Source organism: Microchirus variegatus, assembly GCF_963457635.1.
Source record: "Microchirus variegatus genome assembly, chromosome: 11".
Classification (NCBI taxonomy): Eukaryota; Metazoa; Chordata; class Actinopteri; order Pleuronectiformes; family Soleidae; genus Microchirus; species Microchirus variegatus.
Window position 1 is genome coordinate 9,102,563 of NC_139812.1, and position 24,728 is coordinate 9,127,290.

General features: G+C 38.3%; 1 protein-coding gene across 1 annotated transcript in view; it reads right to left on the minus strand.

Moving 5' to 3' along the window:
* grid1a (glutamate receptor, ionotropic, delta 1a) overlaps positions 1 to 24,728 on the minus strand; it is a gene marked incomplete at both ends in the record, with an annotated part of 241,815 nt that overhangs the window by 27,617 nt on the left and 189,470 nt on the right. Inside the window, 4 exons of the mRNA XM_083897762.1 lie at positions 2,215 to 2,334; positions 2,882 to 3,043; positions 5,646 to 5,819; positions 16,454 to 16,507. Coding sequence (XP_083753888.1) covers positions 2,215 to 2,334; positions 2,882 to 3,043; positions 5,646 to 5,819; positions 16,454 to 16,507 — 510 coding nt within the window. The remainder of the gene's footprint in view (positions 1 to 2,214; positions 2,335 to 2,881; positions 3,044 to 5,645; positions 5,820 to 16,453; positions 16,508 to 24,728) is intronic.

Genomic DNA, 24,728 nt, shown 5'->3' on the forward strand with positions numbered 1-24,728 from the left:
CTAAGACCCATCAGGCTTGGGAGAAAATGGACTGAATGCAGATAAACGATGATGGAGAGGGAGGAAACCAGGGCTGAAAAATGAGGAGGAAGGCTCGGGGGAAGAGGAGAAGTGAGCAGAAGAAGATGGTGTAATAGGACAAGAAAAAACGAGAAGGGAGAAAGGAACAAAAATGAGGAGGCTCTAAAGGGGAGGGTGTGGGTCAGGGGGTAGAGCAGGATGTGCAATCACAGTCAGACACCACTCGTAAAAACAAAACACAACAATGATCAGGGAAGCATGTACTAGCTGTCATTTCTTTATGGTACATGTTTTTTTTTCACAACACATGACAAAGAACAGGCTTAAAGTGTTTTGCTATAGAGAAACAGAGAGATGAGGGACACAAATCTGCACATTTTGTCCCAATAAATGGTTCTGTCAAGTTTGTGAGCAGACACACAAGCAGACATGCCACGCAACTAACTAACAACACCGAATGTGTTTGACATCCATTTTGTGGCTTTGCTGTTCCTTTTCCTCCTCTAATGATTTTGAGATACAAGCAGCCACATGTTCATGTGCTCCCTGGCCTCTGTTCTCTGTTCTCTGTTTGCTGGTCCAAACCTTTATAATAGTTGATCTTTACAAGACAAGTTTGTTAAGATCCACTATTAAAGGTTTGTATAATTTGGTGGATGGAAAAGGGTCTGTGCAGACAGGTGGCAAATTAAAGGAAAAAACAAACAAAGAATGCAGAAATATCCATATGACACAAGTGGTTATTTAATTGATTAAATGGCACGAAAACCATGTAATTCCTGTGCTTTGGTCCTCAATATACTATTGAGAGAGTCAGTGGCAAGGGGCTGAAGATGTGTTCTTGCAGAATGTGATGACGTAACACACCTACATGTTGGATCTTTTATTTGTTTACATGTCTGTATCTGTATATATGTGAGTAAACACAGGGTCTATCTCTCTTCTGCGAGCTAATGTTAATGGCCACATTATGATGAATTGGCGTCATGATTTCAGTTGGGCTAAGTGGTGATTAAATCTTCATTACCGCTTCTGGTCAGTCCTGCTCTACATAGATTGCCAAGAAACTCAATTTCTCTTCATTCTGCAAGAAGTCCCTGACTGAATCAGGACATCCACAGCGACAAACAAATTACAGCTCAGAGAAGAGAGCACGAATAACAACCTCCATCTCTCACTTCAGCTCTGCAACACTCAGCGCTCAAGCAGGTTCCGACACTTACTCATCATGAGCACAACACGAAACAATCGGTTTTCAACACATAACCACAGCTAGTATGCATGTTAAAACAAACCCTTATATGCAAAGTCACCATATTGTCTTGTATAATTAGAGTCAAAAAGCCCTAGTATGATTTTTTTCTTTTTGGTTTTTAACCCGGTGCTAGATGACAGTTTACAAGCCAATATGGGCGATACAGTGAAATGGAAGGGTAGAGTTAAGAGATGTGGTTAAATCTGGAGCTCCAGTAGAGGGCACCATCATACCTGACACATCGGCAGAAAATAATGTTAAACGCCCAGTAATCAGGGATCAAAATACATCCTGAAACTCCTGTACAATCATACCTTATGTGTTGCTAGGCAGCTTTGCACTATCAGAGTTAAAGTACAGTCCTATAGGTCCGTACTCTTCCCTGTTTGTAAATGAGGTAAACTTGATATGTACTGCATCTACTTGACAACAGGTTTGGAACAAAGTAACTATTAGGGGAGAAAAAAAAAAAAAAAAAAAAACTTGGGTCATCAATCCTGAAGACTAAAATGGGCACTTAAACTGAGGAGAATTGCAGGGGACCTTGAGCTAATGAGACACTGCTCATTTTTTGCACATTTATTTCTCTCATCTCACAGTAAGTGGTCACACTTAGACAATGTCTAAGTAAAGCTATTTCCATCAGCGGTTTCACAATACCTGCTGTTTCCCACCACCTACAGAAAAGAACAGTTACATAAGTCGTTGCAAAATCACATCCTCTATCACAGAGCTCTTTCGGACAGTATATAACTGGTACACACTGCGGCTGCTTTGTGAAATAACACATTTTGGCACCATGCTGTTAAATACATTATGCCTACTGTATGTACAGCAGCTATATGGTTCTAAAAAGAAACCATCTTGACGCATAAGATTATTGTTTTTGTTTATATCTCACACCACGAAAGGCCAAAAAAGATTTTAAATATTCTTACCCTTTTCACATCTTTCCCAAATGTCTCACTGTAGCTGGTTCCCAGAATCTCAAACTGAACATGTGAGTTAGAGCCTTCAGCACGGAAGTCCATCTGTCCTGTTAGTCCACTGATGCGTCCCTGTAGCAACAACAACCAGAAAGTATTTACTTCCTGTTTTTATGTACTTTTTATTCCTTCAAGCATTCATTAGTAAATGCAAATGCATGCACAATACATCTCAGTAAATGCAAGTGTTTTCATTGATCTAACTATAGAATTTGAACTATTAAACTTGGGGGAGGGGGAGTTTTCATCACTAGTCATACTACATGCAATTTATGCAATGTATTCCTTGTATGTTGAATTGAATATATATATATATATATATAATAGAACTATCAAGAGAAACACAAATAGTGTTTTGCTACTGCAAAAAAGTGAAAAATCTGATTTTGTGAAAATGTATTCGGCGTTAGAGCCTCTAACATGGAACATAAACAGATGCATAAACGTATGAGGAGAAAACAACTGTATTGAGCTGAGATTAAACCAGCATGACTCTCTGCAACAAGAAAAATGTAATTATCACATTGAAATTGATGAAATCAAGCCACCTTCTTGCAGCCATGTTTCAGTATGGAGAAGAATACACAAACAGAAAAAGATATCTCTTAACTTAAGTTACCTTTTGGATTGTGTCCAACATAGACCAGCCACCATTCCATGGCTTCGTGGACTTCCTAATGCAGTTAAGGCTGGCCATACTGTGCCATTTCCTGTCCTCCAGTTTCCTATAGAAGGCGTTGGCCAGCATCAAAACACTGTCGTACAGGTAGAGGTTGGACACCTGTCGTGAGAAAAGAAAAAAAAACAAATAAACTTTTATTTTTATTGATGCATCTTCGGTTTTGTAGATAGTTTCTGCTGTGCAACACACATATAACACTATACTCTGAAACTGAATTGTTGTTGTCAAGAGAACTTTTTTTTTAAAGTTTTTATATCACCCGGATCCACAGTGAAGCTATTGGAATGACGTAATGACACAAATATAGTTGTCTTTTTGTCTAGTTTGAAGTTGGATGGAAAGAAATAGAAGCAAGTAAATAAAAGTCTGTCTCCTCACTTGCAGCGAGAATCAGAAGTTTTAGGATGACTGTCGACCTTTTTTTTTCTCTTTTTTATCTGTCACTGTCATGGCTGCCTTCCGTTGGCAAGATGAAAACACAGTTTTGACACAGTGGCAACTTTGCTCTGTTTGTCCATGTGTTTACACGTATACAATAACAATCGTGGGCTTGAACCAATTATCAAGTCTGTGAAATGTTAGAAAAACAAACCGCTGTAATATCATGAAAGAGTAATTATAGAGTTGTGTGGTGTGAGCGAAAATAAAGGCAAAAAAACAAATTATTTCCAGTTCAATCATTGTCCTGCTAATGAGTTTCAGAGCTGCCATCAACTCAGTTGTTGTGCTCCAACTGCAGCACACTCTGTCATAAATAATGCTCCTGTGTTGGAGTGACAGTGGAATTGGATCGAACGCCTGGGTCAACTTAAGAAAAATCCTCCCACTGAAGAGGATCTGTGGAAGCGATACTAGCTGCCACTCCAGGTATTCATTTTCTGACATTTTAGGACTTCAGTCCAGCCCTCTTAAAGATCATGTTGCAGTGATTTCTGCAGGTCAAATCAAAGCTTGTTACAAGAACTAAAGCTGTGTGTGTTCTCCCCTTTGTGAGATTCGAATGAATTAACTATTCACCATGAGGGCTTCAACAGCCACTACCCTATATTTAAGCCTCTTTCGTGTGAATTATTAAGAACTGTGGGTGCATGCGCCACATGGTTCCGCCATCTGTCCAGAGAATGGCTAAAAACGAAAGTGAACGTTTCAAAGGGGGACACAGCAGTTACACTCCAGATGGATTGGGCAACAGAGATAAGTCTAGTAAAATGGAAAATGGTTTGTATTTATAAAGCACATTTCCAGTCGTGTGCGCTTTGCACTGCCACTTTGCCATTCACCCAGTCGTAGAGTGTATCCATATGCTGCAATTTTCTATTACCCATCATTCATATACTGCCGGCAAAGGCTGCAGGGCCAATTTGGAGTTCATTAATTCGCCTAAGATAACTTTTGCATATGGACTGGGGGAGCCAGGAATTGAACAAACTACCCTCTGATTAAGACCTGCTGTATTTACTGATTTACTTATTTGCTACTTATTATTTTGAGTAGAAAGTAATAACTTTGAAAGGAAAATAAGTGGCAGAGAGAGGGAGATTGGGAATGTCCAAACAAGGCAGTGGCATTGTGTTACCGAAATACTAAAGCTGTAATGTTGCTGAAAAGGTGTATCAACTCTGGAATTTGAATTTGACCTCTGCAATTCTAACCCATTGTTTTTACACACCAGTGGTGAACGCAGTAGGCACCACTTGCTCAGGGGCTCCCCCAGCCCTTGACCCATCTTCAAATTTGAGCTGGCAACCCTTCGGATACAAGCCTAATTCCCTTCCAGTTGGCTATGGGCTGCCATTATAATTTTATGTTAGGTTCAGACAAATCAATACAAATCATAAACATAAACTGTGAATAATACACAGTTTTGTCTACTGTAGAAACCTTTGTTAAACACATGATTTCTCATTATGTCTCATCATTTAACACATCATTTAAAATTAGTGTATAGCATAACCAGTAAGTGGTTCTGCACTTAGATAAAGACACACATTTATTCACATATTTTTACTATGTTATATTCTACTCTGCCTATATCCCCTAGTTACATAGAGCTGCAGCCATAATTATATTCATGGACACTCTTGTTCACCATAATTACGCTACCAGAGGAATTTAATCTATATTCAGTTGCATACATTCACTTAATATTTATATCCACGCCACACTTGGAGGATGTTGTCCTATAGCTGTATGCATATTATATCCTGTAAAGTGTGTGATCCATGAGAATCATGTACCTAACCTTCAGTGCATGCTGGCCGTTACTAAAGCTCAAAGTCGATGTCCTATGAACACAGCAGAAAAGCTTTAGAAAAGGACAGAGGAGAACCTTGTTAGGCTAATGCTCAATGCAACCTCATCCATCATATTACTTCCATGCTGCATACTCTCCATCCTCGCCGCTCAGTCAGAGGCTTTGGCTGAGCCTTGTTTGGAAAATCTATGACTCAACGTGTTCAGTGGAGAATTTGTTTTTTATTATTTCTTATTAGAGTGAAGAAAAATGTTTCTTTGGATAGTTTGATATTAGACGATTTGATTTTTATATATTAATTGTACGATTGGATGGGAAGAAAAACATTTTTTTTTTTTTTTTGAAAAGTAGTTATATTTTGTACCTGTAAACTGTAAATAAATTCACTTCTTTGAAAGCCGTTTGATCGCATTAACTTATAGTTTAAGGTTTTTTTTGTTTGTTTACCTCCAGAGATTGCAGATAGCCTTCCTGTGGGTCACAGAGCAGGGAGGAGATGCGGTGATTGTTCCTCATGCAGCGAACGTTTGTGTCCCTCCACAATGGGAAGATCTGACGAATGATGGTCATCCGGCCTAGAGAGCTGTGAACAAGCTCCATGATGTCTGGATCGCTCACCTCCTGAAGTTGAAAATTAGAAAAATAAATTTTTAAACCTGTACTGTGCAATGTCTACATAATAAAACACATCTCTGGCATTTAAACTATTGCCAAATGAGTTCACACAGTCCTGGTTAAACATATCAGCTCCTCACGACTCTCAGCATTTCTCTGTATAACTATTTTCAATCTGTGTTGCCAGTGGTATTCCTGCACTGTACACTGTTGTAATGCATTTTACATCACAGCTGAGGGAAGCACATCAGCGATACTATAAATATTGGGACAATGACACATTTCTGTTGATTTTGGCTCTCTACACCACTACAATGGAAACAAACACGATGTGCTTTAACTGCACACACTTTAATTTGAGGGTATTTACTTCCAAATCAGGTGAACTGTGTAGGAAACACTTTCTATATGTGCCCCCCACTTTTTAGGGGACCAAAAGTAATTGGACAATTGACTGAAAAGCTATTTCATGGACTAGTGTTGGACTATTCCCTCATCATGTCATCTTCAATTAAGCAGGTACATGTTCTGGAGTTGATTCCAGGAGTGATATTTGCATTTGAAATCAGTTGCTGTAAACTCTCAATATGACATCCAAGGAGCTGTCACTATCACATCTTGTTTGTTGCATTTCAAATCCATTGTAGTGGTGTATAGAGCCAAAAAGTAGAGAATCGTGTCAATGTCCCAATATTTATTGACCTGACTGTTCTGTATATAGCACAGTAAAGTGGATTAATGGCAAAACACACCCAGACGCATCCATAAAAGCTAAACTGCTAACTGTGACCTGCTAAAAGAAAAGATACCTAGTCATTATGTAGGGCTGCACAATCAGATTTAATTTCCAATCTCAATTTTGGCTTGTCATGATTAAATGAACGTGACTGTCTGTTAATTTAACCCCTTGGCCCTTGTTCATGAAGAATTCCCTAAACAACTCTCAGACTACTTGCTTACATGCACACATGACAGCTGTTGTTGTTCCTGTTTCCTGAATGCAGTCTGGGGTGATAGAAATTCCACACTGGTGCTTTTATGTCTTGCCCAGCATTACAATGGTGCGTTTGTGCACTGGGGAATCGTGACACAAACCGTGAATGTTTGAAACCAGTTTTCTGGGTGTAAATTAGTGACTTATGAAACAAGAACCTCTGTGGGGTTTGTGTTGGCAGTATCACTTCTTTAGCAATTAAAATATAAGATGACACACACATGGCTACAGAGCAATCAGTTTTGAGACAAAGGGAGGTAAAGTGAGGATAATTCGAGGAAATTGGGGACAAATGGTTGAGGCTTGGGTTAAAAAACAAACAAACTTGGGCTCAACTTGATTCTTAATCATTTTTTAATTGTTTGTTGCTGTTTGAAAGCCAGTGCACATTAACAGTGACCCTTTAAAGATTCATTCACACATCACTGCTGTCACAGCAGTAGTTCGATATGTGATGAGTCTATAATTTAAGAGTGAATACTACATTTAACAAGAAACATTTTCTCGCCAAGTTTCTAATTGCATTTAAAGGGCTTTTTGTGCCGCACACTTCTTTTTGTATTGATGTCAATTTGCTCATATAAAGCTGTGTCTCAACTGTTGGCACTTATATTTACTATTTTATGTGAAATTTAATGTGCTGAAGCGGAGACGATCAAAGTTGTTTATCTGTCCTGGTGTTTCTGCTTATGACTGTATAATTATGTGAAATCTGAAATTAGAATTTATTGTTCAGAAGAAAATCCTGTTATTGACCACTCAATGAGCATTTCATGCACAGCCTTCCAATAATAGTTCAGGTGACCTTTGACCCTGTTGAGCATGGTAATGCAGTGGATATTTGCCATGTTATGGTTCAGATCAATATTCATGAGGGAGTGAGAGCTGCTTTCCGGTCTCCAGGGCAGGACACGATTCGATGCTGAGGCAGAGACAGCGAGTCTCTTGGGAAACGATCGGTTCATATGCTATCTGACAATAAAATCAGGAGATTACAGTCAGGTTAAAAGTCAAGCAGCTCTGGGCTGAATCTGTGCTCTTTAATGGTTTTCCTGATCAGATAATCCTGATCCTTCCCCTTTGCATCAACTTCTTTGTTCTTAGTGCAGGTCTCTGTCCTCCATCACGTTTGTTTCCTCTGGCATGTGCCTTTTTATACTGCCTTTATTCCTTCATTTATATGCTTTTTAAATCATATTATCTTGTCATAATTCTTACATTGTATTGTTACCTTGTTTAGTTGACTGTCAGTCTTACTTTTTCACAGTATTTGTCTAAATTGTGGTGTAATTTTCTTGTGCTTGTCTGCCTCTTGGCTTTTGTAAAGGAGCTGGCAATAATTTAATTAAATATTTGTGCCTAAATATATAATACCAATCAAAGGGAAAAAAATGTGTATTATATAACAAATTGATATAGCGATGTGTGATAATTCTGAATATTTTTCAGCTCAGACTTCTGCAGTCTAACATTATTTAGTTTGTGGTGTTTTTATGTTTGTTTTCTGCAAATAAAGCAATTTTAAACCACAATTATAGGTTTCTTCAACTTTCACTGAAAACCTGAAGAACTCTTTTGCAATAATGATCAACTATGATCTTTGAGCCTTTTGACTGTGATAATCTATTTGGCCATATCTCCCACATCTATACCAGCATGTGTTGAACACACCCATTTATTCATATTCATTAATTGTGAGTAAACTTCAATGAAAATACAACAGCCAGTATTTCCATTAAATTGTGGGTAGCATTTAAATCACTCTGCAGGCGATTCGAGCTCATCTAGTTTTATCCCTTGGCACTTTCTGACTCTTCACAGTCAGTCAGGTGGAAAGTATGAATATTCATAAGTTCCCTTGACACATTAATCAGACAAATTATGCCTCATGGTTCACAGAGCCGAACCCTCACGTCCAAGCTAATAACTTCCTGTGCCACCCAGTCCAAGTGTTTTGTCATCATCGTGGGTAATATTTGTGTCATAGCATGACCCAGTGATGACATTGACCAGTGGGACATGGCTGACAAAATACATGCCTTTTAACTTCTTCAAAGTGCAGACCAATGGAGGGAAAGTACAGACCATTAAGTCACCATTCAGACACCATTATGATAAATGTATTTTACTTGTACAATATATATACATAGATACATTTTGTGACCATAAGTGGTACTGTTAAAGCAAATTAAGAGCAGTTAGATCAAGACCTCTGACTACAGTGGTACTGGAAACACTTGAGAAAAATAGTTTTAATCTAAATGTGCACTGAACGTGGACACGTCTCAGTATCATTAATAACAGAATAATATGAATTGGTTTAATTATACAATTACAAACTTTACAGTTATAACACAGTCACTTCAGCAGCACAAAAAATAGTGAGCACAGCACAGCCATGTTTCAATAACAGCCGGCGACCAAAACGCATTCATCAAATCAAGTTCAGCAGACAGATGGGCTAAATTATCCTCTTTGTGCTGCTCAGTCAATGTTATTAATTTGTCACCAGAAATAAATAAAAAATTACCCGTTATCATGACGGCAATTTAATTAGAAGTTAAGGTTTTGAAGCTGGAGGCAACAACATTGAGAAGTAACATAAGTCAGGGAGGAAGAACAAAGCAGAAAGTGTCGAACATTAATTGAGGTGACCCTTAAGCAGTACTTTGCTTTTTCAGGTATCTAGTAATAAAGTGTCATATTGGCCTTTTGCAATTGCAAAAAAAGCATTACATCATACAATGATACATTCAAAAGTATTTGCTGATTGGTCAGACTGCGATTTATAAAATGTAAGGTTAAATTTTACACACGTCGACCTTTTAATTCAGTCTTCCAGGTTCCTCCCCTTTTTCCCCTGTACAAGAGTTTCCGTGGAGTTTTTCCTCATTCAATGTGAGGGTCTAAGGATAGAGGGTGTCAATTGCTGTGCAGACTGTAAAGCCCTTCAAGGCAAATTGTGTTTGCGATGCTCGGCTATATAAATAAAATTGACTTTTCTCACCAACACCATCACCTCTATCTTTGGTGTTAACCAGAGAGGAAGTTGAATCATCAAAAATCTCAAGGAGGATTCAAGGGCATAGTAGCCTCTAGTAATCCAAAAGGAACATAGGAATAATAGCTCTTGGTTATTATTTGGTTGTATAGCTTATAAATTCAACATATACTTCATTAAAGCTAAAATGTTGATAGAAGATACTGAAAATCTACAGTCTACAATTTAGTTTTCTTTTGTCTTGCAATAAAATGATAAAATATTAAAACTACAACAAACAACACAATACAGTAAGAGCTAAAACACACTGACATGGCCAGAATAGAGGGAAAATATTGTTCTTGGTGCTTCAGATTACTGTGCAGTTGCAGATTTTCATTAGCATTAGTATAGTCAATGCTTTGTGCCTCAGATCAGTTTGTTATATTAATGATGATGAATCTGGGCTTCACTGGACTTCATTAGCAATGCTCTCAAGTCGGCTGCTGGCAGTAAAGAATGATTGGTAAAATAAAGTTATAGGCTAACACAATAGTTTGTGGCACCTCTTTACATTTCATCTCAGAATAGTACTATAGCAGTAGAAACAAACTTTTCTTTTCCCTTTTCTGTCTAAAAGGAAGCACTTTAAATGCAACTAAAATGAAAGACATTATGTGGTCTGAGCAGACAGAAATGCAACATAATTTCATGCCAAATTGCCTTTCACCGCCTGGACTGCCTCAAAATAACCGTAGCTGTGTTATTCCAACCGCTGTGGTGCACAAGGTTTGTTCTGAGGCAGAAAATTGCCAGCAAAGTACAGGAACTTGGGCCATAATGATACATTAGAACACTGTTGTTATTTAAGATTAGGCAAAAAATTGTCATTCATTTTAAAGCACAGTGTAAATGTGGAGGTCATCCAATTACAAAGCTCATTGTTAAGGAAACCAATTTAACTTCCTTAGTAATGTAGGAACATTCCTTATTGAGCGAACAGTGCAAACATAAGGTTGAGTGATTTGGACCCTGTTCAGGATGGATGAGTGACCTTCGCTGACATCTTCTGAACAGCAGTGGTTTAAATACATTTATTCTAATCAGCACTCTTGTGTTAATTTATTTGCAGCCACCATCATGTGATTTCTCTTTTTTTAATGATTACAACTTTTTTCAGCACAAGGAAAGTTGATTAACGCAAGCTCATCACACACAAACACAGGCTGACAGCGGACACATATTTACAATTTGACTCATTCAAAACATAATTCTGTTCCTGCAAGCAGGCATGATGTGTGTGTGTGTATTTGAGCACAAGGGAAGCCCAGATTTGATAAAATGTGGTCAAAGAAGACGCATCTAGGACACATTTTAATTACAGGTGTGAACAGTCCTACTTAATGCGTTCACACCCTGATTGGATCACTGAGGCTAATACGTAGCTTTATTGCTATGAGGTGGAGTGGATCTATTTAAATTGCATGTAAAGTGTCACTCCACAGGGAAATGTGCAACTAACCACCGGGCCAAATTTGATTGAATACAAAAATTAAAAACTAGGTTTCAATAAAAAGTGCTAAAGCGGTTAAGGAGGAGTTATGCTAACGATGGCCCCAGTGCATCATCAAGTCATTAGACATGCCTAAAACCTGCTGAACAAAACTGGAGAGAAACCGGTTTCAGTCTCGATCATCATGTTGTCTTTTTTCACATGTCCTCAGCTACTATTTTATAACATATATAATGAGTGAAGAGGAGAATCTCTGTATTTGCTTTACAATCACTTTAACGGGACATGCCGTGTGCCATTTCTTCCCTCAAAAACCTCTGTGTTCGGAAATGGCTAACTGCTATGAAATGTAAATCAGATGGTTAGTGAAGGGAGCTGTCTGTCTGAAATTCTTTTATAATTTAAAAAATGATTCATGACCATGACTATGGATGTCTCCTGTGGTCACCAGTTGTGCATACATGACCAGACCAGCATTGTTTACATTATTTTGAATAAGCTATAAGCTAAATGAAAGCTGCCCTTTTCTTGTAAGTGGCCTCTTCCTTAATCCACTTTCCTGCCCCATGGCCTACTGTGGTGCAGAATGCATCAGCAGAATAAGGTAACCAACTCAGTTGCTTGATGGGCAGATACCCCAGAGATCAGTCATATCACGACTGTCCTCCTCGACTCTTGTTTGTCACAGCAGACACAGCCACCTAATCCATCAAACATTCTGAGGTGTCACCATCCTGCCTATGAAGGAAAAAAAAACAAAAAAAAAACAACAAATCCTCCTGAGATGTGCAATCCATCTGAGTCCAGCAGACAGCATCAGATGCAGATAACCCTCTGTGTGCTTGCAGCTGCAGCACACTCATATATTGAGTGGTTCAAGAAGACACATGCCTGCTTGTCATCCCAGCACTCCTCTGTTCAATTCAAGTCTGCTGTTTTTTTTTTTTTTTTATACTCCAATTTCAAACCTTTTTATTTTGGTTGTTTGTGTGGTGAATAAGTTTCATACCCTCAAGGTCCGCAAACTCAGAGCTTTTCAAACCCACTCACTTGGTTTCAAAATACATTAGGGTCAATCTAAAACTAAAATCTAAAGAAAAGTTGTTTTGAGAGAAAAGTTTATTGTGTTAAACTCAAACTTAATTCAGTACATGGTCACTCCATCAGCTGTACATGACAGTTTAAAAATATGCTTTGTGGCTCTGGCAGTAATGTTAGGCGACATCGCTTGAGTTACTGCCGCTTGGGCTTGGCTTTGTGAACTTATAACATAAAAAAATGCATTTCTTGGGAATGTCAAATATGAAAAAAACAAGCATACAGTTCCCCAGCCTGTATAGACTGATCTTACAGAGAGTCAGTGCCACCAGCAAGACCCACCTAGCACAGCTCAAAACCTCCACTTTTTTATGGGGTTTCAACCCCACTCAAGTTGGAATTAATTGTTTCCCTTGTTGTTGACAATTAATTACCCATGTATGTGTACAATTCAGCTCCGGAGATGTCATACTCCTGTTTTCTGTCTCCATCTATCTCATTGTTTGCTCTTATCACACTTTGAGCTTGACAACTATATTCATTTACTGACACATTGCTGCTGGTGGTACATTAGCATAACAGTGTGTAGTGAGACCTGAAATGTGACACATTACTTTCTCTGTGAGAGGGGTAGAGGCTCGCAGGGTTGTGAGGAACTGATGAAAACTTCACAACCTGTTCACAAATAATCTGTGTGAACGAGGGGCCAATACAAATGTGTTTCCTCTGGCAAAGCAAATCCAAATCAGATTTTGTGTTGAACTCAACTTGGGTCAAATTTGATCAGTAAAGTTGCAGCTGAATGTTTGATGGGTTGACCACATTTGGCTGTCACTGGCTAGAGTTTCAATCGTTAGCCAGATGTGAAAGTGAGATTAATACTTATCACGCTCATCAAGTTCATCCCTTATTCTACGTTGGTGCCTCAGTGTCTGCCACCTTTGTCACAGGGAACATTCTGTCTGTCTGGCAGAGTACTATCAAGTTTTCTCGAATCTTTGGGGCCCTGGGAATTTGTACTCTTGGTAACACAAGGGTCATCACATACATAGTATATGGGAAGTGACTTAATGGACAAGTGTTAACAGTTTCATTTTTCTAAAAAGATGAATTAATTCATTAATGAGGGTGCATTCACACTTTGTGTGCATCTTTCATGTGGTTTGGTTCACGTTCACAAAGTTATATCTCAAACACTGTTCGCTGTAAACAAGTTATGTGCACAGAAATTCAGTTCAGTTATTAAGAAGAATGTAGATGAGTAAAAATAGCAAATCAATTGCAGTTTCTACATCATGGAGTACCTGCAGATATCCAGGAAATACCAGAGTAGCAGGCCTAGTGAATATGTTACAACCTCAGTCTTTTCATCCACAGGTGGAGGTATATGAAACTGAGTCATGGAACAGCATCCATCCACAGAGTCTGAGAGGTCCCTGGTTTTCCTCTGCTGCAGGTAAGACAGTACATGTATCCGAGCTAGCAGCATCATCCTGTAGCACCATGAAGCCAACGACTTGCTACTGTTATTTGGCAGACCAGCAGGTGTTTCCCTCCCCTCTTGGGCCATGTGCACTCTGCCTTTAGCTGAGAAACATTGGTAAGTCTGTGGTGAGTCATTGGCTTTGTGGTGCTCCAGGGTGAAGTTGCGTGGCTAAATGTGTCAGTATACCTGTGGAGGAGAGAGAGTTGGGACTTCCCAGAGGAGGATGCACTGTTTTCAGTTCACTCTGGTCCTCTTTTTGGTTCGCAACAAGGCTATATGCTGTGAGAGCTCTGCTTCCAGTAAAAGGTACAGGTGGAGTTCAGGCCAGTGAACTAACTGCTCACACCAACCCGAATGAACCGCATCTGGGGCCATACATGCTCCAGGTTTCACTTCAACCAGACTAAACAACAGCTTTGTGAATGCATCCTTAGATGTGTCAAACTGTACTATGTGATGAAAATAATGATCTGAGGAATGTGCATTTATAACCACATCCCAAGCATCTGCATCAGTGTAAACGTATCCTAAACTGCCTGCAGGCATAAAAATAATCATATGATTGAATTAATAGAAACAAACCCTGTGCCATCAGCCATGTTATGAGCTTCTTAGAAATCAAAGTACATGCTAAAGGAAACAAAGTAGAGTGGCGCCTTCCTTTAAATCCAGTTCCCTTTTAGTATACATGGTGTATTTTGTTGGTTAAACTATGAGAATTTGAAGAACTCAATTATAAATAAATTAAAACAAGATAAGTAACAAGTTGGGGTTCAAATGTTACTTTTCTCTGTATATGAAAAAAAGCCCCAGAGAAAGATCTGTGCGCAAAATAGGTTGGTATGAGTTGAAATCATATAAAGCTGATGTAGCCAAATAGGAAGTGGAAATATATTGAATAGCCACTAGGTTGCAAAGTGACATGTCCAGAGTATCATGGGTGACATCACCGACTATTACTGCAGATTACAACTTTGTTATAATAGGTTTTTCACACACTATCTTAGTAAAACTATAAAAGAGGAGAGATTAAAGAAGAAAAAGAACAACCACAACTTTGAGAGCAAACATATTAAAACATCTCTTTGCTGAGTTTACACAGAGCAAGAGATATGGGGGAGGGGGTGGGCAGAAAAGGAAATTAATATCTTGACAAGAGTTAAGAAAGAGTAAAGAGAATGGGGAAATATTTCACTGAAACAGACGGAAGTAATTTTTCTTTTTAAAGGCGGAAAAATGAGAGCTATCACCACGGTACATTGCACCACATCAAACACTAAGGGGGTGCTATTGAAATTAACATGCTTTAGGTTCTTACTTTCCCGAGTCTGATGCAATTAAAGATAATGTCTTGGTTGAGGTCTGAGATAATTGACTGAGAGACACGCATGAGTTTGTCTGTGAATACTGCTTTGCTTAATAATTACAGACTCTATCCTATCATCTCGTTTGGAACTACAAATTAATTTTTGGACATATCAGTGATCAATGAAATAATGGGACTTAAGCTGCCAGACTGAAAAGAAGTTTCAAAGAAGCCAGTGTCTCATTTGCTGTGAAAATCAATATTTGTTATGTGTGAACTGAAATGCAGTGAAAATGATTTAAAAAAACACAAGGTCGTTATTTCATGAAAACTCATTATAGTCGAAAATGAGGTAATTTAGGCTGCCAGATAGCAGAAGGTTTTCAACACATTGAGCCTCATTAACTTTTGTAAATCAATATTTAAGCTACTGAGACACATTGAAATTCAGCTCGGTGAATTTCTAACTAAAACACAAATGACAACTATTTATTATCTGTTGGTTAAAGTCTAATTTTTATTGGGGCCAATATGTGTTTTCAAGTTCTGTATCTAAAGCTGATTGGCCACACAGAAGCAAACCCTGCTATCCCCAGTGCTAAATTGGTGCTGTCTACATGCACCTGCAGATCATATACACATAAATAATGCTATAGGTTATGGATCAATTTGTGTCATACTTTACGAGCACAGGTTCAGATGTTCAAGATGTGCAAGTGAGGAGTGCATGTGTGTGTGTGTGTGTGTGTGTGTGTGTGTGTGTGTTAGAAAGCTATTAGATGCAGCAATGTTAATATTTCAGGTAAATCAACTGGGAGCAGCCTTTTATCTATTATGTTTCATCCACTGCTTTTAGTATTGGACCAATCACATGACTTCCCCTCAACTTCAAATCACTTTGAATCAATTGAAATGCAGAACAGAGACACTAAAGCTAAAGGCAGGGTCCACTGTTCTGTATTCACAAAGTGCACCTGAATTTTGTGCTGTTACAGCCACTTTGGAAGACCATTTAGGTCAATGTCAGACACACAGAGCACCGGCGCTGAGAGGGAGAAGTCACGCTAACATCACCAGCCAATGGCAGGACAATTATACAATATCTAATAAATGAACAGTCTCTTCGGCAGCCAAGCCAGAAAAAAAACAAGTGCTGCTAATGTAATTGGATATGAAAGCAGACAGAGCGACAGCCTTTATGTTTTCATGTGTCTCGCGTATCTTGGCAGCATAAGAGACAGAGTGACAGAGGTAAACTGACAATAAGGTCTAAATTCACTCAGTTGCAAGGTGCATTAAGTGTGTTTGTGTTTTGTGCCTCACCTCATTGGCATAGACCCAGTGACTGTCCTTGGACGCCAGATTGGTTTCCACAGCCTGAAGTGATGAATAAAAAGGGAGAGAAAGAGAAGAAAGAGACAGCCAATTTAGAACAATTTAAGAAGCTTGTACGTAATTCAATGAGATCTTTTCCTTCAGTCACTCCTCGAGACCATAAAGTGAATGGACCAACACATTTATTTACTGAGAGGACAAGCACACTACCACTGCGTATACATTTTTGCAAAGTAGAAAACCACATTTGGACACCTAATAGTTGCCGTAAAAGCACTCAGGTTTTATTCAGGCATGGAATGGAATCATCTGCATACAATGACGCACCCCAAAGTGGCATCAATCTCTTCCTGCTATTACAGCAACGAGTTCCTGCATCCAAAAGCTTACTTCAGATAGAAATAAATAATCAAGTCTCTCTACCTAAGATAGAATAGCCAGGTTTCTCAGATGCATGATGTTTAAGAAATGAGGTTTAAAAAAATGGAAATAACATCATTTGCAATTACCATAAATGTCTGTTTGATCATTCGTCCACCTGTTCCACATCCACACTTATTTGACATCTGTCATGTTTAATGCCTCTGCTATAATTAGCTGTCATTAGTGTCCAAATTAATCCCTTCCACACAAAGCAATGGATGTTGTTGTAAGACATAATAACAACATGAAACCAAGGAAACCCTGCTGCATTTTCACCCAACAACACTGTGTTTGTGTGCAGTAATTGACGTTCCAACCTGCTTGGACCTCATGATTTGGTTTTAATGCTCCTCTCATTTCCAGATTGTTCTCATCAGAAGAGTGTGATGGTTCTCTGTAGTTGGATATAGCCACAAGGACAGACCAACCTTTTTGGATGTTGAGAACATATTTATTTGAAGGGACGACATATCAGTACTTGTAATCTTTTTTAAACGTTTTAAGGATTAAGTTCTGAGCATCATTATTTTTTTTAATCATTCTTTTATCATGATACCTGGGTTTGCGACCCGTGCGGAACAAAGGCCTTTCTGCATGGAGTTTGCATGTTCTCCCTGGGTGTGCGTGGGTTCGCTGGTTTCCTTCTGCAGTCCAGAAACATGCAGATTTGGGGATTAGACAAAATGGGCGTGTGAAAGGGTGTGAATGTGAAAGTGAATTTGTCTCTATGTGGCCCTGTGATGGACTGCAGACCTGTCCAGGTTGTACACTGCCTTTCGCCCCATGTCAGTTGGGATTGGCACCAGCGTCCCCCACAATCCTCACGTGGAGGATAAAGTGGTAGAATATGAATGAGCAAGTGAGTACACCATGATGACCATGTTGGTTACTGGTTATAACATCCAGCTAGATTAAGTCATACTGACAGCAATTGGTCGAGATTCATGTGTAAATCTCAAATGTGTCATCAGTAACAAGACAACTCACATTTGGTGAAAAATATTGATCATTGTGATTCCATTAATATTGTTATCTCTGACTTTGCATAATGACAATACTGTACTGGTGTGTGTGTGTGTGTGTGTGTGTGTGAGGGAGAGAAAGAAAGGAAGGCTACAAGTAAACCACCTCTCCTTATTTTTTATGAATGTATATTTGAAGATATGCTGAAAAAGGTGTTTTACACTTTCCATAATAATTACCCTCTGAAAAATTTAATTAGCCCATAGGATAAAAATAACTGTTATTATTTTTATTTCCTTTTTAAATAATGTCTAATTCAAAACATGGCCTCTGTAACTAAGGCCTCACAGACACAACAGCTGACCATAAATATTAAAATTAAGAGCAAAATATTTATAGGGTGCTTGTTATCTATCCCCGCGGAAGAAAACAATCTATAAATCTATTCCCGCGGAAGAAATGTATTCAAATGATAAAATGTCTCCTTGAACTGAAAAAACAATCTGACAATGAGAACCATTGTCTGCCACGAAGAACAACCTTCAAAAGGGACACCAGCTCCTTGAACTGCAGTCATTGTTCCAGACAGAATCTGTCAGATGCCATAACGATAACAATAAAGTCAAGTACTACAGTGTGGGCTAGTTAATAGGCACCAGCTGGGATGCAATGTTTGCTGAAGCCCTGGGCACAACAGAACCCACGACTTGAGGTTCAGCACCAGTTCACCGCACAAGCCAATACTGACGACTTTAGACAGTGTTGACATAAAGGTTTATTCATTTGCAAAATTGTGTGTGAACTGCTGTTTAACCTCAATGACAATACACTATATATATTTATGCATCTACCTGCAACGTGCAATATTTCTCTAGCATTCATTCATTGTATATAATGTCCATATTTATTTCTTGTACATAATGCACATAGTCCTTTTTTTTCCTGTATTTTACTGTTCTTTAAACACTTTCTTGTTTTGTTATTGTCAAATTTCGCTGCAGTAACAAGCAAATTTCCCAGATGAGGGATAAATAAAGTTTATTTTATCTTATAGCTATAAGAATGTTAAAAAAAACACACACCCAAAAAAAACATAGTTAAGTGTTTGAAAGATGCTGAATTTATTATTGATCACTACAAGGTCACTCTTCATCATCCCTCTCACATCCTCTCACTGAGATTTAAAGGTGAGAATGATGACTCACACATGGAGATTGGATGTTTCTAGAATACTATAGAACACTAAACAGAGACTTAACATTCATAGCTTGTTTTTTTCGCAACCACTTTTTTTTACAAGCGCCCCATATTTCAAGCGGTTGCTCATTCAGATTGTGAATGAACAACTGTGAAGTGATTGGATGCTCCTGCAACATCACAAATATTTGAATTTGTCCTCAGGTTTCAAAGTGGGTAGCTGTTGGATACAAAATCCCCTACTGTCTGTAGTACAGATTCTACATTATTTCACATAAACAGCCCTTCACAGTCCTATAAGCAAGAATGATCTCATTTGATTCAAACTTATCACACCACTTTAAATGCATTAAACAGGCAGAGTAATTTTGCCATTGTGCATTTTCTCTCTTTCAATTCAATATAGGAGATGATGCAACATTGAAACGCTGGTGGGAAATGTGGTTTAAGAGAAGGAGGCATAGGCAAGAGTCTGGAGTGACATCTGAAAAAATATTTTACTGCCAAAGCCAGACGACAGTAAGATCTCTAATCTAAGAGGCAAAGTACCGCAGGCGTGTTCTTTCACAGTAGCAGTGCCACAAAGGCAGCCAGAGAATGCCAGCTCCAATTTGAAATTGTGACAGTCAGAAAAGGATCGAGAGGAGCAGTGGTTTGAAGGATGAGGAAAAAACAGTGGGTGCAAAAAATTCCTGAATATGAAAACACGGGAGAGCTCATTGTCAACAGGTTATATATTGTAAAGCAAAGCCAGTTTGGATTAGTCACACAGTTACTACACAGTTAGTCACCAAAACGAGTGCATTATTTCACAACAGTTGTGCAGATCACCATTGGATTAAATGTTTTTTTGATGAAAATGTTTTTATTTTTATTTTGTTAAACTTTATGATGATTTTGTTGGCAGGAGCTTGTGATGTTGTTTGACTGAATTGTCCACCCCCATGTGAATAACAATAATTTCAGCTGTATTGCAACACACCATAAGGCCGGAATCCTGTTGAACACATTATTCATGCGCTGTATAGCTATGTATATATATGCACAGTATGCAAATCCCAGTCTGCATCTACACAAATGTACACACAGGCTTTTTTATGAGCAACACACATTCAAATATAAAATAGAACAAACATTTTCCTGATTATTTGTTGAATTAGGTGCATTTGCAATAAAAAGAAACAGATCAGGATCTTTAATTCCATCAAACATTTCATTCATTACATTAACCTTTGAGTTATTAATAAGAAGGTAAATAAATTGAATTACTTAGAGAGCTTAATTAATTTGTAAGTTTGTAAAAAAAAAAAAAAAATACAAGTAAGGCAACACTATGATTCCAAGTTAAGCCAAAGTGTGACTTGCCAATAATATAAATGAACAGTATTTTAGAATCACAAATGTGATATTTCACTTGAGATGGACAACATTTGTTTCTATGTAGTTTTAGAATCAAAATTATGCATAAATCCTTGCTTACAGTGGACTTTGTGCAGTGATTAAAGTTTATTACAGTGTATAGATCTTCCAGGTGATGCAAATCCCCATCCTACAGTTAACAATTTAGATAATGATCTAAATTCAATGTGTTTTCAAAACAAGTACCTACAGCAGTGCCACGTAAGGAGAAAAAGCACCTCTTTTCCCAGCAGGTATTAAAACTCTATTTGCTGTTGAATAAATTATAACTATTTGAAAGTACATGACAGCACTTTTGATTATTATAGTTTATTATTGCCTATGAAACTAAACATCCAAGATAATCTCATTAAAAATGAATCACTAGTTCTATACTATAAATCTTAATAACTCAGTGGACTTATATACCTTTGCCTTATTAACTACCTGCACCTACTCTGCCACTGACTGTAAAAGCCTACATTTGGTGATTTTAGTAGATTGTAGGTACTGCCTCAAATCCACAATAAATGCATTAAAAGGTGTCAATAGTGGGCATATTCCTAGAGGTGGAGGGATTGCCTGATGGTAACAGTCACATATGAAATGCTCATCTGATGAGAGGAGCTCAGACCAAAGAGCGTTGATTCCAAAACATGAGCATTTTAACATGTAGATATATGGGGATCACATTGTGTCTAAGAACTATAATCACATTGCTGGATTTAAGCAATCAGTTTTTTTTTATAAAGTATTATGAGTGCATCGATATCCATTTTATTGTCTATAAAATGCTCTCAGAATGCAGTGTTTATTTTACACCCCTCCCCCTCCCTCACTGTGTGTGTGTGTGTGTGTTCAGTGACAAGCAATTTGTCCCTATTTGTGGCAATGCACCATAGCTTTAAGGTTAGGCCTGGGAGCCTAGCAACCAAAGCATCCTGTTGTTCTGAAGTGGGTACCTTTCGTCGAGTCTCAATATTTGGTTATTATTTGAAGAGGGTGGGCAATGAAAAGGTTTTGGTAGCTGTCACACTTTCTCTGTGCTTCCTGTGTCAGGATCTCACAATGAAGCCAGGAAAGAATAATGAGCTCTGTCATAAAAGATTCACAACAGTCCCTCTGAACTCGGCCCTGCCGCCGTTGCTGTGGTAACACCCTCAGACCACTTAATCTGCTCCATCAGTGCAGCATTGAATACAAAGGTGCCGACCACTTTGGTACAGGCGTTTAAGTCGGCAAATTACAAAGTTCATCTGTAAATATTGATATATTGTTTATTGACAATATGGGTTATCAGCCTGTAGGCAAGTATATGGCAAATTATTTTTCAAATATACTTTTCAGTCATCATTCATTTTCGTTTCACTAAGTTGGTTTATTTTTTTCGATGTGTACGAGATGAATCAAAACCAACAGTTATTTCAATCATGATTGTTCATCATACTGATCTGCAAGTGTTAATCCAACACCTGAACACATCTCCTCTGGCCTTTCACTGGCAGGATTCAAGACCAAGGTCCTCTCACCAAGATGGCACATCATGTGACACATTAAAAACAAATCAGGACTCCCATCTGCCATGGTACAAAGGCTGCCAGCTTCTCTCTGCACGTACAGTAGTTATCTTCCCACAAGCCTTTGCTATAGCAATTAGCAGAATAGCTAGTCTCCTCACCAGGAGACTCAACAGTTGGCGCATTACTGTGGAACTAAAATCAGGAGAAGAAGCTTAGCACTGAACACATGGCTGGAAAACAGCATTTTTATGAACTGGAGAAACATTTCAATGACCACAATGTTGAACAGTGATTCAAATCTTGTCTTCAGTAATACATCATTGCATAATATAGCATCTTCTCTATTGTCATGTTTTGCCTGGAATAGTCATAGGCTGCAAAAATAAGATGAAAGGGTAAAAACTGTACCGTAATGTGTAGTCTTGGATAACATTGCTTACTTAATTACTGCACAGAGGTTTTTATTACCAAATGAGTCACTTAAATAGCCTAAGTGTTTGTCACATGAATAACAAAAAGTGGATATTCTCAAATAATCACTTCTCAAAATCACAAAACCATTTTCACCCCCCCCCCTCAAAAAAAACAACAACAAAACAATTAGATGTCTTAATAACAGATGATAATGCAGTTAAAGGCATCTTAAAGTGACCATTTTTTACTGAAACTCTGCCACTGTACATTGTGTATATTCATCATTTATAGTGCCGCAAGTTTGAGGATTAACAGGATTACACAAACTAAGTGTGCCATTTTTATGAATACCAACGCAAACTGAAGAATTTCCCGGGTGCAAAAGTGAGGTTGGATGAAATATAAGGGTGAGGGTTTTGATGCACTTTTTCAATTGGGACAGTGCAATGGATATGAGTTGGATTCAACACAGCACACTACAGAAAACTGAATGAATTTAAACTGGGTCCTGTTATTTTCCTCAAATGTAATTAGCAATTCCATACAGACACAAACAACTATTCATTCTCACATCCACACTTAACCTAATCCCCAGTGGGACTGTGGGTGGAAGCTGGAGCACTGATGCACACAGGGAGAACATGACAACTCTACACAGAAATATCAAATTGGGATCCAATAATGATCTTCATGCTCTGAGGCCACAGCTCTAGCCACAGAACCTCCGTACAGCCCATGCTAATCTTAATCTATATGTCATTAACTCAGAGAGTAGGCAAAAACTTACTATGCAGCCAAACTGATCAACTGATCAGAGTTTAATCCATTAACAACAAACTCCAAATTATTATAGTTCATAATTATGCATTGGGAGCAAGATTGTCACTTACTTGTATAACCACATCTTGATTGACACAGAATTCAGACTAAGTAAGCATTTTAACAAGATGCCAAAACCAAACTCATGAGCAGTATATCTCAGACAAATGACTTGGCATTTCTGCATGGTGCCCTTGGGAAACATTAACGAAACTTCTGCACCTGGGGGAAAATTATGCTGTGGATCTTTGATGATATTTGCAATTTCATTTTTATTGCACAGCTGATGGAAATAATTAACCAGGATAATTACCAGAGAACAAACTGATTATCCCACCAAAACATACTTTGTTATTCTTTGACTACACTTAAAAAACATATTGATATATATTTAGTTTACAATTATTTTAGTAGAACACAAGGCTACATTTCAGTTGCTAATGGCGCTTTTCAACGACATAGTACCGCCTCGCCTCAGCTTGGCTTGCATCGGCGCGGTTTGGTTGGTTTTCTATTCCTATAATAGCCTCCTTAAAGTGGGCGGGGTCATCATACCACGGCAGCATGAAACTGCTGTGACTTTGTTTAACACTCGACACACACACAAACTAGTAACTAGTGACTTGTAAAGTAGTTGTAGCATGAAAACGATTAGCCTCCGTCTAACACAGTCACTGGACTGAAATACAGTGGCAGGTTTTGTGGCTGCTCGCCGCTTCTGATCGCCAGCTTTTAGCAGTGATGTCGCTAAATACACCAGACTCCATGAAATTTCAGACATTTTCTTGCTAAAAGTTGGAGATTAGCCCACGGACATCGCACTCATGTCTGGCACCTTCATGCATAGTATCAGCTCAACTCGCTTTGAACCTATCCAGTACTCGCATGTACAAAAAAAAGGTACTATCACTTATGGAAAAGCAGAAAAACTGTGCTGGGCTGAGGCAAGTCAAGTCGTGCTAGTGGAAACCATAAGTTTCTCAGTTTCCCAAACTTCCTGGGCCCACGGCCAGATTTGTATATTTGCAACAATGTTGATAACATTAAGTAAGTAGATAACATTGACAGAATTATAACGACCACTTTTGACATGGTTGAGAAGCCCTGTGTTGAATTTACAAATACAAATATCATCAGACATTGTAGGTTAATCCCTACAACTGAGTGTAATTAGCCAATATTAATTTTGACTGAAGAATTAAGGGATGAACTGATGAACAGATAACTGGAGCAAGACCAATTAAAATGAGGCTGACACATACATTCCAAAAAGGTACAAGTATGTAGCCATTGGGAAAGAATCCCAGCAGCAAAGACAGAAGTCTAGCAAAAATAATGCTATTTAAATGCAACTGAATAATACATGCCACCATTACCTAACATTAGAGGAATGATTTTAGGTAAGCAGAATACAGTTTTCCATAAAAGCACTTCCTACCATTTAAAGGCCATTAGCTCAGAATAATTAATCACATAACTTTCCTTTTAACATTAAACTTCAAGCACCGAAAACACAGTTTAAGAGAGAG